At 41.0% G+C, this 15,576-nt stretch overlaps 1 protein-coding gene across 1 annotated transcript in view; it reads right to left on the minus strand.

Moving 5' to 3' along the window:
- The window catches only part of GFRA1 (GDNF family receptor alpha 1), a 141,206-nt gene extending 130,431 nt beyond the window's left edge, over positions 1–10,775 (minus strand). The window contains exons 1-4 of the mRNA XM_031597421.2: positions 10,676–10,775; positions 5,594–7,359; positions 4,299–4,601; positions 2,966–3,049 (exon numbers count right to left, since the gene is read on the minus strand). Of these exons, the coding sequence (XP_031453281.1) occupies positions 2,966–3,049; positions 4,299–4,601; positions 5,594–5,633 (427 nt within the window). The 5' untranslated portion in view covers positions 5,634–7,359; positions 10,676–10,775. The remainder of the gene's footprint in view (positions 1–2,965; positions 3,050–4,298; positions 4,602–5,593; positions 7,360–10,675) is intronic.
- Between the last annotated feature and the right edge of the window lie 4,801 nt (positions 10,776–15,576).

Below are 15,576 nucleotides of genomic sequence, written 5' to 3' on the forward strand. Positions count from 1 at the left end.
GATTTTGCCTTTACTATAGTTGTGATAGAAGTCAAGGGCCTTAAAATGTTTTCACCTCTCAGAAGCTGTTAAGATTTAAGCAAAAATTGCTGTTTAAGCAAAAAGCTTATACATCACAATAAGTAACCCAAATCTGTTACTCTCTGAAACACACACAGAGGTCTTCAGTAATTTCAAGAGCTGCCTACTAGAATAATTCACAACCTTGAGGCAGAAGTGCTGAATCAGACACAGTATTTCTAAAGAAAAATCAGACATATCCAAATCAGAAGAATAAGACAGCCCTGCCCTTCAACAGGGAAGGCTCTCAGGCCTGGATTTGGCAATGTGGGCTATCAGAAGACTAGCTGCATAGGAAGAGCTGAATCCTGAACTTCAAGCATAGATAGAAAGGAAGGAAGTTCAGGCACCATTCTGAACACACAGGATACATTTTCACACGTAAACCAAACACTGAGCACATATTTGTTTTAGCCATCTTTATGTTTTCTTCTATATGTTACAGTTTGTTCAACATTCAAAACAATGTTGTTGAATCTTGCTTTGATGTTCATATGGAACACTTACTTTGTCTTTATAGTTCCAGACTAATTAAACCACTAGTCTCAGTACAACTTTGGCTATTTGAAAATATAAAAAACAAAGCTTCATTTTAATAGTGTGACCTCATCATTTGTTCCCGTTGGGTTAATGGGAACTTGAGAGAAACTACAACCTTAGGAACAGGTCGAGCAATTTATTCCTGCATAATGTTTCAAGTCAACATACCGATGCTTCAACACCTAACGAGAAAACAGCATTCTGTTTAAGTAAAGGACACAATCCTGAACTTCTTTCAGCACAGAATGAGGCCAAAATTTAACTCCTTCTAAAAGGAGTTTAAATATATTCTTTTGGCATATATATGCTTCAAAAGATTTATGTAACAAACAAAACAGTCATCTTAGGCAAATGCTTCCTTCCCACCCCACATAGATAGGAGCCAATTATAATGATTTGTCTCAAAAATAAGTAGAAAACAAACAAAAAAGCACAGCTGAACCAATAACCTTGATATATACCAAGTCATGCAGCACCACAGAGAAACCTACATGAGATAGTAGGGTTAATCTCTGCTTTTATTTACACCTAAGTAACTTTAATGAGAAGGAACACTGCAGCAACATCTCTAAGCAGCAATGACTGTATTAGCAGTTATGAAAATACCTGCCAACATTGCTTGCACAGGGTTTTATTTGCTTGTTTAAATCAAGATATACAAATCTTACAAAGTTCTGCTGTTTGGGGTGCGTGCAGAGCCCTGCAAAACTCTTAGGGTAGGCAGCTTTAAAGAACATTACATGCAGCAGTAACCATGACGATAAGAAAAATGCTTTTGCTTATCTTTTTTTCCAAAATGACAATATTTCCAAACAGTGGTGGTTCTCCTCTGTATGACACCTTCTGTTTGTTCCCTGTTAATCCAGGCCTCCAATCCTTGTTAGACTAAAAAATTCCATCAAAGCAAAGAGGAATTCGTGGTGTACCACTAACTCTGACTGAATCCTCAGCAGTCCACCAGCATCCCAAGTGGCTGTGGTAGGAAAGAAGTCTTTACTGCTGAACACAACAAGTAGAGAAACTTACTGCACTTCTAAGAAAATTACTCTGCAAGAAAATGGGCAATCTAATACATAACAGAAAGCCAGGGGGTATTTCAGCAGCATCATAACACTGCAAAGATAGGTTAGAATTTGCCCCTTTCGATTAAGAAAACAGCCTAGAACACCTCCTCATCGATTTTGTCTTGCTTTTGTACTAAATTGGGTTGTTTGTTTTTTAAGTGATAAATAAATGAATGAAGTTTCTTCAGAAATTCTTTTTCTCCCTACTTCTGCAATAGACTTGATCACCAAACTAAGGCAACGCTCTCAAAAGATGTATGCAATTTGGATCTGAAGTTACATTTTGAAAAGTGACTAAAGGGCTGATTTTCAAAGGCATTAAGATGCCTAAAGATGCATTAAGCACTTAGAATTTCTTTAAATGTCTGGGCATCTAGCACCTATTTAAATCACTTAGCCCTTTCTGAAAATCCCAATGGGCAGTTATCTACATTTTATGTGTCTATAGGCCTTTGAAAATCTGTACCATTAAATACTTAACAACCTACATCCCCCAGCTTTTAATGAGACTTAAGGTCCTAACAAGTGCAAGTAATGCTGAAAATTGGTCAAGCCATTCTCTCCATTCTTTTCTTTTTTCCTTTGAAGAGCAATCTACTAATGCTTATCTGTAACTACAGGTTAACGTCATCATGTTACATTGTGCACATATGTGGAACATGCATATTCCATTGTGCACGTTCAGTTTCTTTATGTAACTAAACAAAGTCCTGAGTACAGACCACATCCTGAGACTTTCTGAAACTATGAAAAAGAACATAAATTCCAACCTTTAACCACTGTAGATGTCCCAAATTCATTGTTTTAACAAACATCATCCAAAATGAATGTAACTTAGTCCAATGCAAACAAACAGCATAATTAAATTAATGAATAACATTCTAATTAATACAAGCAAGTTCAGAAAGACACAAAATAACAAAACTATTTGAAACTGTAAAGCATTCCCTTATGAAAACATTTGAAAGATTATCTTCTGATGTTCCTGAATGTGAACGGGAGGTAATTTGCACTGACCACGTTTCCAAAAAGGAACTGATTTGTAAATCAGGAACGCAGGGAATCAGATTGCCACCTACAGGAACATTTAGCATTTATTGTTAAGAATGACTCAAGAAACTGCCATCCTGCCAAGAACTCTTTCAGCTTTAATTATTACTGCAAAACCAACCATATTATGAATTTCTTAAATCCAGAAAGTCACCAACTCATATCTTTACTTAAGAGGGTACTGTTCCACAAGTTATGAAAGTTCCAGAATTCAACTCATGTTTCAGTCAAAGAATTTTAAGTCTGCTTACCTGATACAATCGGTGCTAGCCTGAATATGTCTGACAGCCTGCTGTTAACTGGTTCATAGGGGGAATCCTCAAGCAAGTCATTTCCTAAAGACAAAAAAATATGTTCATTTTTTTTTTCAGAACAAGAATTCAAACTAAGATTTTGTTGCTGACTATCAAATGAAGTTACTCTATAACAGCAATTGGTAATCCCCTTTAATGTATTTGCATGGCTACTTCTCTATATAAACACCTGAAAGAAGCAAGTTGTTTATCCCCATCACTAGCTCTTTTTCTCTCCTTCCCCCATGGATAAGGTCATGATTTGTTTTGCAGTGACAGTCTGACATCATCAGATCTGTCCCATCTCAATACACCAGCAAAAGAGAAGCTGCTGCAGGAAAGCTCCTCTTCACTACACTAAGAGTAGAAGAGCAGTCCAGGTAACAGCCAAAAAACGAGCATCTTTGGAACAAAACATTCCTAACAAGATATTGTTGGAAGGGAAATCTATTTATGATGCAGAAAATGCCTAAGAGTTGTGCAATTTATTATGAAAGCTAGAACACAAATATATATTGACTCATGACAGCCTTCCAGTAGATGCCTGGATAACTGAACAGAAAAGGACGACTTCTGTGGAAGAACACAAAAGAAGGTACACAAAAATAGTTAAGTGGAAACCACATGGAAATGAAGGACAGCATCTTTAACTCCAGGGCCAGAGCAAAAACAAGGACAAAAAAAAAATGTATTTCATGAGGACTAGACTACTCTCAGCAGACTGTGGGAAACTGGCCAGTGACATCAATGAGAATAGAAGTCACAAGTCAGTCACTGCCACATCCCTCCTAACTGGCACTTCTACCTGCTCTCGGAAGCACAAACTTCTCTTTTCTGCCTTAGCATATCCAGGGAATATTACTAGCAAACATCAGAAACAATAAACTTTTCTTTAAAACAATGCTCCTCTTCACGTTACATTTTAAGGTTTCAGTGTTCTGTGATCTTGTTAGGTGAGTCCTAATTAAGGAGTTGGAATATTGGGAAAACATCTCCAAGCGACTGTTTTTGTAGCTTTTGCACTTGCTGATGCCCTGGTTTGACTCTGGTTTAGAAAGGTCAGCTGGGTCCCCTGGAGGAAACCCTCATTGTGGATTTCCCAACAACAGGAGATGGAGCAGCAGCTGTTCCTGAGTCGGATGAAAGGTCCTCAGTTTGCAGCTGAAGAGCACAATGTGAATTACGAGGTCAGACCCCCGGCTTAGCCTCGGTGGCAGCAGCTAGCTGCAGATGCGAGGGGCTGAGGGGCTGCATTAGGGGGAGTGTAATGTTTCTGTGTTTTGCAACGTACCCTGTAAGCTCTGGTACATGCTCCAGTAAATACGCAGGCAGTTTTTCTCCTTCTTCATACCCCTCTTGCAGCGGCAGTTGTACAGAGATTTCTGCTTGAGAGCCTCCATGGCGCTTTTGCATTCATCCTTCGCCTCCAGGCCTGTCGCCCGGCTGAAGTTGCTCTCTTTGCCGGCTACACACTGCCTCAGTGTCCTGTACTTAGTACTACAGCTCTGCTCCTTGAGACACTGATCGCTGGCTTTCACGCAGTCGAGGCGGTCCCCTCCGGGCAGCCCGCTGACTTCTGCCGACAGAAGTACGTCTGGAAAGAGGAGACACAAACCAACACACACTCTTTGTGGGATGGGGCTGCTAAAAGCGGCGCTCCGGGGCAGGAGCCCGAGCAACACGAGACACTTCCCTGCACAAAGCCCACGGGCAGCACCTGGCAAAGCTCGGGCACGGCCTAAAGCACGTGGGCTTCTCACAGCGAGATCCGCTTTAGTGGGAGCGCGAGGGAAGAAGAGCACGCCTTAACCCTGCCGGTCGATTTATGAGGAAACACAAAAAGAAAACCCACAGGGGTTAACGTGCCTGACAGAACGAGCCTTCATCCCTCCCCGGATCCGCTTTGGTGAAACAGATACCCTCCCCGCTCCAGCGTTTAACAGCGGGGTTAAGCACTCGGCCTGACTTTCCGAGAGAGCTGTGCGGTGATTTCCATCACAGCCACCAACAGCACAGCCGCTCCGCGAGAGACGCGTCCGCGCTGATTGATATCAGCCTCCTTTCTGCGTCAGTCACTTTCTAAAGGCTCTACACCTTTTTGCTTATTCTACACATATCCTAAAAGGGGAATTTACGGTCTCCCTCTTCCCTTCCTTCTCAGCCCGATTCTTTCGCATGAGAACAAAGCAAATTACATTAACTCTTTCCGCTCCTCCGTGCCCCCGCCGCGCTCCCCCAGAGATGCGGGCGGAGAGGCGGACCCCTCGGGGCGCAGGGGATGCCTGCGGCGGGCGGGCTGCCAGTCTGGGGCGGCTAGCCTTCACCGGCTGCTGCCACCTTCCTCGTCCCTTCAGCAGCCTTTTTCCATTAAAATGAAAAGTTTACCTGCGACTTGCCGGAGCCCAATGTCGCTAAGCCTATCATCTCGCAACGCTTGCAGCGGCCGAGCGATGCGAGAGACAGAGCCGTGCAAAGTAGTGGAAACTTCACTCTCCTGTCCGAAAGGTGGGCTGACAGCCACCGGGCATCCGGCCCCGCAAACCCCTCGCCCGGCTCCGCGGGGCGTAGAGCACCCGCGCAACTTACCCGCTAAGGGCAGAGCCAAGTAGAGCAGCGCGAGGAACATCGTGCCGTCTCCGGATGGTTCCACCGAACGAACCGATGTGCCACAACAAAGATGCTCAGCATGTAGATATTCCAAAACCGCCGAGGTGCAAAGACTCCAAGTTCCGATCCATTGAATATAAGAAGAGGGGGAAAATAATAACAATAATAATAATAGTAATAAAAATCTCTCCTCTTCACCGCTTCCACCAGCAGGAGCGGCGACAAGAACGCTGAGATTCCCCGTAGGTTTCAGGTCTGAGCAACCTGAAGGCGGAGGCGCTGACTCCCGGAGGCGCACGCACCGTATTTGTGTGTGTGTGTGTGTGTGCGCGTGTGTGTGCGCGGAGCGGCGGCAGCGGGGCAGCAGCGCCGGGCGCCTCCTTGGGTGGGCAGCGCCTGTACCCGGGGAGGGACCGAGCGCTCACGGGGAGGGGTGGGGGGGATGAGGCGCTGACAGCCCGCAGCCACCTACAGGGCTCCCCGCGGCTGCCCGAGCACTGCGGAAGGGGATTCGTCCCCTTCTCGGAGTCTCGGAGCCGCAACTTTATTTCTTCGCGCGGAGGCGGTGCTGCCTCTCGCCCGGGAGATACGCACAGGTGCTGCCGACGGCTGGGAAAGTTTGGCCGGGGAAACTGGGACGGAGCTCCGCCGCGGGCAGGGAGCTGTTCCCGCGGGCCAGCCCAGGTTCAGCAGGACGGCTCCCGAGCCGACCGATAGGCGGAGATGCCCCGCTGCCGCCCTCAGGGGGCGCGAGTCCGGTGTGCATGGCTGCGCCCCGGGGCGGTGCTGCCGCTCTCGCGGTGCTCGGCGCGGCCCGCCTGTATCGGCTTTCACCGGGCTCCCGCACGGATAGGGCGAGCATATGCCCCGGTGCACGACAGATGGTTCAAACAGAACTATTTAGTGGTTTGCCCACAGTCGCTACTAGGCAGCGCTCCCCCAAAACCCAAGGAAATGCAGTGAGCCGTAAATAGCATCGGTTTCCAGATTTCCTTGCTTTCGTACGTGGAACATTGGATTCAGGTGTTCTCAGCTTTTAGCTGCAACCAAATGTTTTCTAACTTAAAAAGAATAGCCTGTACTTCTGTCCTTTCCTTGGCAATGTCATCAGTGCGCTGCTCGGCCCGCTTGATTTGAGGAATTTGCTTCTCCTCACAGTGCATTTTGCCTAAAGGAACGTGCCTCTTCTTGCAGAAGGAAGCTGGTGGGGCTGGCCGCTGCTGTGGAGAAAACTGAATCACAGATGGAGCTAAACTGTTGTAAGGTGCTTCAGAAACACTTACTTAAAAGCCAAGCATCTGCCGGGCTACATGGAGGATGCGAAGCTCCCACAGAACCCATCTGAGTGGAAGCTCTGCTGCTGCTGCTTTTCCTCTCCTGCCACTTTCTCTTAGCAGATGCATTTGTATTTCCACAGGAACAAACCAACCTGTCCAGAGCACTGCTTCTTTCCATGAAATCATAATGCTGATCTCAAGTTGCAATTGATGAAATCACACCTCTGCATGTTTGCTTTCATTTGAAGGAGGCTGTGCTTTTCTATGGGGAAAAAACTATAATCTGCTACACATGCAATAAAGATGTTATCAGAGGGACAGACAGCAGCCAGATTTTGGGAGCATGCCTAGGTAACTAGAAGGTGCTAAGTTGGTGGTGGCATTGGTGGTGGAAGTCAGTCCTGGCTTTTGCAATAGCTGCTACATAAGCCATGAAGCAAGCTGGCCTTCCACACACTTCAGTGTGAGCTAAAGTGAGCAAAATGCAAAGATGATTACTTCTTTACTGGTAATTTTAACATCATTATGGTGCGCAGAGTTATAGTAGTTACTTAGTATAAAAGTTATATGTGTGCCTGATAATAACTCTATAATTTAGAGATGTAAGTCAGGAGTAGCTGCAACATTTACACCACAACAAGGCAGGCAAGAACTGAACTGAAATCCAGACCACTATTTACAAATCCACTCGTGCATTAATGTCCTGAACACATACATGTACATACACACACACAGTATTATTGGGCATAGAAAAGCACCACACTGCAGAGCCCTGCATTAATAGTGACTTTCACTGTTATAAAACACAGCTTTTGTGGGGTGTTTACCACTGCAGTGAAATTGAAATCATGATTTAAAAGTGTTAAAAAGTAAAAATGTTACTGACAGTTCAGAAATACCAAGACATCTGGAAAAGCATGCATCCAACACTCTGAGGATTGTCACTAAACATTCCCCTTGCCAGTCTTTGGTTCATCTCTAGAAAAACGAAGAAAGCTTCTTATTTTGTAATCCAGAAAAGCTTTAAAACACAACCACGTTCTGAAAAAAGCAATCCAGCCAGAAAGTCCATGGCACATGGTAGCTCAGAATGCCTGTTGTTTGTTTTTCTAACAGGACTGTAGGTATGAAAAAGTATTCTTGCTTGTCATGAGTGTACAACATTTTTTGTTCTTTTGGAGATGAAATTATTTTTAATTTTTGTCAACTTACATGCAGTATTCATTAGTCTCTGGATGCCATCCTTTCCATTTATGTTTAAACTAATTTCCATGTCCTGACAGCACAGAGACAACACAGCTCTTTGCTCTCTTCATGGAGGATCACTGGGTTTGGGTAGCTGAACTCACTTGTGCTTTAGACTTGCATCTCATTAACACTTGAGATATGCAGCAAACCTCAAGTGCCATTGTATACATATTGATTACATGTACCCTCCTGCAAACTGCAGCTATAAACCATGTTCAGGGGCTTTAAAAATTAACCAAGGTGCCAGACTGAAAATACTCAAAAGCAAAGTGTCCCACCTGCACAACAGTAGAGCTCTGCTTCCCACAGAACTAATCCCAGACTTAGGTTACTGCAACAGAATCCAGTCCAATCTGTAGATTCAGTAACTGGCAGACTTTGTTTATCCGCAGTGGAAGATTTTAACAATATGTAGCGCTTGATAGCAATTGATAGCACTTGTTTTTTCTGTGGCTTTCACATTTTTCTTATGTTTTAAACAAACAATCATTTACTGTAGGCCACCAAGACAACTGACTCACCAGGAGGCTGAAGCCTGTAGTATGGCCACTATTTCTGCTCTTAGAATAGCAAGAACTAACAATGAAGTAATTTCCTTACTGGCAAGATCCCATCCCTCACCTTGAGAAAAATCATCAGTTGATCTGTCTGCCATTTCTCACTGATATGAAACCTCTAAACCCATTCTGTGGCTGAAATCCTTGTGCACCTTCCACGTTCTTTTCCACTTTTCTTCTCTAGAGTAAAGTTAAGTCAGTGGGTGTTTTGCTGTTGATTTTAGACTAACCAAGATCAACCTTGCCATTTATATGTGACAGTCACTCAAAACATAAGGTTCTTCAGCAAAAGAAATAATTTGAGGAAAAAAAAAAAAAGGAAGTTTTAAATGTGACTATTTTAAAGATATTTAAGCTAGTTTTCTATTCTGTTGATTGATACTTACTAAGAAGTTCCAGAACAATGATTGTAATATAACAACTACAAGGTGCAGCTGGTAAGGACAAACATTTCATTAGAAGACAGATGACAACATAATCACTACTGAATTATTGTTTAAAGGCCATTACAGTATAAATAATGTGGAAATCAGAACTAACTACTTAAGCTACTTACTGCCAGCACTTACTGCTAGTACTTCAGTTTTTACATAATTGTAGGTTCTTGGGTTTTATAGTTATCTATATTAGCTGGTTTTACTTCTTTGAAAACTTTTAATGAAGAAAATATATGCTAATGAGGAACAATAATATTAAAGCTTCTGTTTTAAAAAAAACAACAACACTGCTTCTAAACTCCTAAACAATGGGCATTTTTAAGCTTCCTTCCATCTTACAGACTGAAGCTAAATGCAGTGAATGCAGCATGAGCATCAAACTCTGTCTGTAGTCAGGGCCATATGGTACTTCAGGCCACTCATACAAGACGTGTGAAGTCAGAATACTATTTTTTTCTGTATTCAGCCTTACTGGATTTCCTTCTGCCTACTCATTTGCATGTAAATTAGTGGTTGACAGCAAACTCTCAGAATGGTTTCACATGGAAGAAAAATTGACTCAGATGCTACTTGATGTTGTTTTGTAGCTAGTCTCATGTGCAAGAGCTGTGGTGTTGGAACACTATGTTAGGTTGTTATGGCTTGCTGCAGTTCAGATGACAACGTAATGGTAAGCTGACAAGGTTGCATTAATATATTGACTGGACCACAGCTAGTCTGCTAATTCCCTCCGCCATCTCTGCCATAGACCTCATTTTAAATACTGAACTCTGCAAGAAAATATTGAAGTTGGAGCCACTGAGCCAGAGAGAAAAGTTGCACTGTGTTAGATATGCAGGGAGAAAGTATGCTGAGAATAAGAACAGTTCCCTGAACTTTACATATACTTCTTTGGGGAAGGAAAAGGTGAAAAGCAGCTAAAGATGAGCTAATGAGTCAGATGTAGCAGGTGGGGAAGAGTAAGAGACTAATGGGAAAAAGTCTGTGTGCCATGAGAGTGCAAAATATAGTGTTTACACAGGTTTTATTCAATAGTGAGAAAGGGAGAGTAGACAAGTTAAGAGAATTACTAAGGACTGCACTGCTTTTTTTTTTTTGTCTTACATTTATCTGCTTGCCACGAAGTCAGAGAACCTAGTGGTGGGAATAAGGCAAGAAGGATTTGCCCAAGGCATTAAAGTTTTCTGAAGGACAGATTAAATAACAGTGCTCCAGAAATCAATTTTGAGGGGCTTATGAAGCCTTGAATGGGCTTTTGCAGCACAAAAGCACAATTGAGTTTTTACTGAACTTGTCATTTACTTGGGTTTACAGCTTTCAGTAAGTATCAGGAAAAACATAAAACAAAAGCAAAGTAAACAATGAGCGTTCACACGGTAATCAAATAAAAACCTAGTGCAAGTGCAATCCAAATTAGTGAGTGGCCTAATTCACGCAGAAGTATAATAAAATAAAGCTACCTGCACAAAACAAACAAACAAAGAACCCAAAGAGAGAGAGAGAAAGAAAGAAAAAACCAAACCATTACACCTCTGGACTGACCTGGTAGCAAAGTCATACAGATGTTCTCATCCAGAAATTCTCCCTACTGTCTTGCTTCCCCATCCTCACCAGAGGTTGTGTTCATGTAGTATCAGACCACCTGGAAGAAAAAAAGTTGCCAAATTTCTCCATGAATTCATATCTAATGTGACATTATTTTGATTTCAGTAGAACAGATACATAAATGCTAAAACACCGTGGTGCTATTCAGACCGCTTACAGGTGAGAAACAGAACAGAAGGTACACCTCTCCAAATGCATTCACCCTTAAAGATGTGAATATACAAGCAAAACTGTAGCCTATTGTGATGTTCCATACCTGATACAAATGATCCCATTAAACTTTAAATACTGACACACGGGCACAGACACTGGTGTTTGCCCAAACCGGTAAGGAAGAAGTTGTTAAGACGGCCTGATAATATGTATATTCCTCAATTCATGTCTTATTGCTTTAAAAGTGGAATAATACAGCCCCCTAGCTGTTCGCAGAGGCAATTCACGCTAACGTGAGAGGTGATTCATGCCTCTACAGCAAAGTAGCGTGCTGAATTCCACAGCACAAGAAAATACAGCAGTCACCAAAGAAACCCGATTTGGAGAAGCAAGGAAAAATATAGAAGATATATAAATACGAGATGTTATACATGAAGTGTTATTAATTCAAGTTTATAGAATCTAAAGCAATGCAGTTTGGATATTGGTACACCACTGTCTGAAACTTCAGGTATGATCATAATCTTCTTCATACTCAGCTTCAGCCTTTATCATCCCACAGCCATTAGCAGCTGCTGTGATTCAGCCCATGTCATCACTTAGCTTGTTCACTGGAGGCAACCTTTCTTTTGTCTTCTTGAACTTCCATGATTACCAGCAATGCAGTCTTGTGGACACCATGCAATCCTGAGCCACAGGACAGAAAAACTACCTTACACCTATGTAAAAAATGAGAATGTTTGTATCTTCCATTCATGTACTGCTTCACTTATATTTAGGTTTAAATTTCCACTCTCATGTGCTTAACTGGAAGTGCTAAAATGCCTATGTACAAAACAAGGTGCAAAAAGTGGTAGGAATCTCTTTTCAGATGTGCACAGCTCTAGCTAGTAATAGGTATTCAGCTTCATGGTTTATGCTACACTGCACATGCACATATTTACAGAGCAAAGGATATTAAATCCTAGAGGAAGATTTTTCTTTCACTTTCTGTACAGATCTTATTCTAAACTGTAGGACCAAATCTGCCCTGACTTGTGCCCTGTGTAGGGAAGTTAAAAATGAGACGTGGAGGTTAAAAGTCATTTTAGAATATGGTAACCAAAGGCAAAATTATCATCTTGGATTTTCGCAACAGTATTTCCTATACATTTGCTAGACTAGTCCTGATGAGTAAAATTAACTTTTCTCCTGATGGCAAATATCACTGAAACTGTAATTTTCTTGGAGATTTCTGAAAAGGTTACCAACTCTGTCAGTGTTAATCTTTAAAATCTGTTTTTTTCTGTCTTCCTCTGAGGTGAGAAATTTAGAGGAGAAAAAGTCTCAAGAGATTTATATTTGAGGTGAAAGGAGATCAAGAAAAAAATGAAAGTGGAAGAAAACAGTGTTGTAAATGCCTTGAGAATTTGTCCTACAGAAAAAGCCAAAGTAACTATTTTTAGGTATCAGCCATCAGCAGCATGTGGCAGTATCTCTAATAGAGATACAATGACACTCAGAGGTTTGCATCTTTTTTTATATTTTTAATTTTTTGTCCACATTTTTCTTATTTAAAAAAAAATTCTGAACAAATCTGCAAACACTTCAGGACAAACAAATGCAAAACAATTTAAACGTAGATGCTTCGTCATAAAAGTTATTCAATAAATAAGGTGGAAAGACTACATATTTCTTGACTCCTTAATTAACACATGTTTTTGTTTGCAATTTTATAGCTTGGGAAGAACCTTATGACTGGCAAATGAGATAATTCTCCTGTAATCCAGTTGATTATCAGCTGGAAACACACTGTTGAAAATCAAGACCTGTTTGTTCTATTAAGATACCAGATAATCCCATTACTTGCCTTCTTTGCCAATATTTCTGTGAAATTCTGATGACAGGAGAGTACCCACAGAGCACTGTGCACACCATAGCAGTAAACACATAAGGCCAGCCTGAAAAGTAAATCTGAAAGCTGGAGTCGCAACTGATTTTTCTACAAGTGTTCATTACATCGGCTACAGCTCCACTGTTAAAGAAATCCGGCTGCTTCAATCAGGTGATGCACAGTACTTCTTTGCCAATCGTTTGTCACCTAAAATAATTGGAAAATGTAGGTTTTTTTATTCATTAATATATGCCTTATGATCTTAAAGATATTGTAAATAGGAATCGTGATTGCTATGCACAGTTGTATGTAACCACAAAAGCAATGCTACTTCCCATGATATTTTGAACTTGTACTTTATTGAGATCTTCAATAAAAGTACTGTTAATATTTCATATATCAAAGTAATTTCTAAAATAGCCAAACTATTCTTTCTAAGATATAAAATATTATTTGACATTTGTCCTTTTGACAACTGTTCAAACCACTTACATTCAATTCTAAACAGACTGAATTAAAGTGGTGTGCCAAACAGTGTACAAATTACACAGAATTCAAAGTTATTGATTTCTGACAGTGTTTAAAGGTATTAAGCAATAATTTTTCAGCTATCTGAAATAGCTCACTTCAGCAGAGACAGTACATTGAAGGGAAGTTGAACATGTTTTGACTGACCAGTCAATATTCATTTAACAATGAAGTTTAGAACTTTGAAAAATTAAAAAAAATGTTTCCCTTTTTGAAATGATCTTTTAGCCCATGGCATAATATGATGATATGTAATCCCCATAGGTAAATAACGTTTGTTTTCCAGAGGAATAACCACAAGTACAAACAAGTGCTCTTCCTTCAAGATTCCCACTTTATGTGGAAGGTTGATGAATATTGACTAAAATGCTTAAAAGAAGCATCAAGCACATAGAAGTTCCCCTTTCCCATCTTTAACTTGTACTTTGAACTAACAGGAATCTCAAGTAGACCCTAAACTGAAACAGAATGGCTGAAGGGAGTGGTAAAAACTTTGGCATGGCTAACAGTGGTGCTTTTCTCCTCTTAAGTGAAAAATTAGAAAACAACTTCTCTAAAATAATATTACTTCTAAAATAAAACACTTGTTTTCTTGGTTGAGTTTACTATACAGTAATGAGTACTCAAGACAAGAGTACCTATGCCTAAGCTGTGCATAAATAACACTATGAAATAAGCATAACATTAGGCTCACCATGCAAGCACCATAATGCCAACATATTCCTGTGAAGAAATTTACCCTAGCTGTCCGCATCCCTAGAATTTTAGATGAGGCACTGCCAGGAACACCAGATCACTGGAAATCCTCAAAAAATGCCTAACAACTTCAAATCTGTTTGCATAGACCATAGGTTCTCAGTTATAGTCTGAGAAAACACAGCTTCACATCTGTTTGGGCAAAGCCTACAGACATTGCTGGGATGGAATGCCATCTGAGCCACTAAACTACTACAGTATTTTGGGTTTAATTCTGTGATACTTTGCTCTGCTTTGTCTGAGCTGCACACTGGTCTGAGATCAGAAAGGAAGACTATAGCTTATCCCAAACGCAGTGTTTGATACAAGAGTGAAATTGGGGCAAGAGTTCCATGACACCAATGACAGAAAACAGCCCCATAGGAGGCTGAGGAGGGAACTCCAAATCTGGAAAGCAACTGCTATAGGGAGGAACAAAAGTTGAAGGAAGAAATAACAAAGCTTATAATGAACTAAAATACCAAAGAATAAGAATTCGGAAGCATTCTGGAGATTTTATATACATTTTACACCTCTATTGATGAATGCAATCATGGAAGCAGAACATCATAACCAGTTGCACTGCACCTTGCTTGTTCTTCTTACCCCACAACAACAGTACAACTTGCTGTCCAGTATTGCAGTCTGAATGTACACATATACAAGGACAAGAAGGCAGCAAGCTTTCAGCCTCCAGACACTGGTGTTTCTTTATCAGGAGGTTTTATTGTTTGGTTTTGGGTTGTTTGGGGTTTGGTTTGGCTTTTTTTTTTTTTTGTATCAGAAACCTAAAAGCTTCCCAAATCCTTAATTAGATATCACAGTTTTACTGTGACACAAAAACAAAATAAATGTCACGTAACAATAACTTAGGTAACAGTGAAAAGCAGGGAGAAAAGTACTATTCTCTGTAAAATACTAAAGTGAAAAAATTTAACAGGTTAGCTTTAAACTTTCATTTTTTCCAACTAAAACTTAAAAGACAAAGTTAAAATGACTCACCAACTCACCAGAAACTTTTTAGCTTGAATTTAATCACACAATTTATTAGGAAAAAACACATAACTGTTTTCAGCTGGATTTATGTATCTAAGGTGATAAAAAGAGTTAGCTTTATTTTATTGTTGTTCCAGATGGTAGCCAAAAGGGACTGAGAAGCGTGGGAGTAACTGCTTTCCATTTACGTGGGGTTTGGATTTAGAAAGTTACATACACCATGCAATTGCCAACTCTTTCTTAAAAGGTTCCATGGCTTGTAACGCTGGACTCCACAGAGACAATGCTACAAAGAAGAAAGAAAAACTAATTCTGTGTTTTCTCTGTTAGCATCACTAGCTGAGAAGGCAGTTCAAAGGAAACGCAACCTGAGGATTTGTGGAGGACTGGCAGGTTTAGAGACATTCATTTTCTATATGTGATTCAGGCCATTTCTACACCAAGAGATAATTTATCTGAGCTTGTCAGGATAGGATTCAAGAAAAGAGATACAGGGTAGATCTGACCTGACTTATGAATCTGCTATTTTATTTCTCTGTCAAGAAGTATAAGG

Source organism: Phasianus colchicus, chromosome 8, assembly GCF_987193195.1.
Source record: "Phasianus colchicus chromosome 8, bPhaCol1.hap1.1, whole genome shotgun sequence".
Classification (NCBI taxonomy): Eukaryota; Metazoa; Chordata; class Aves; order Galliformes; family Phasianidae; genus Phasianus; species Phasianus colchicus.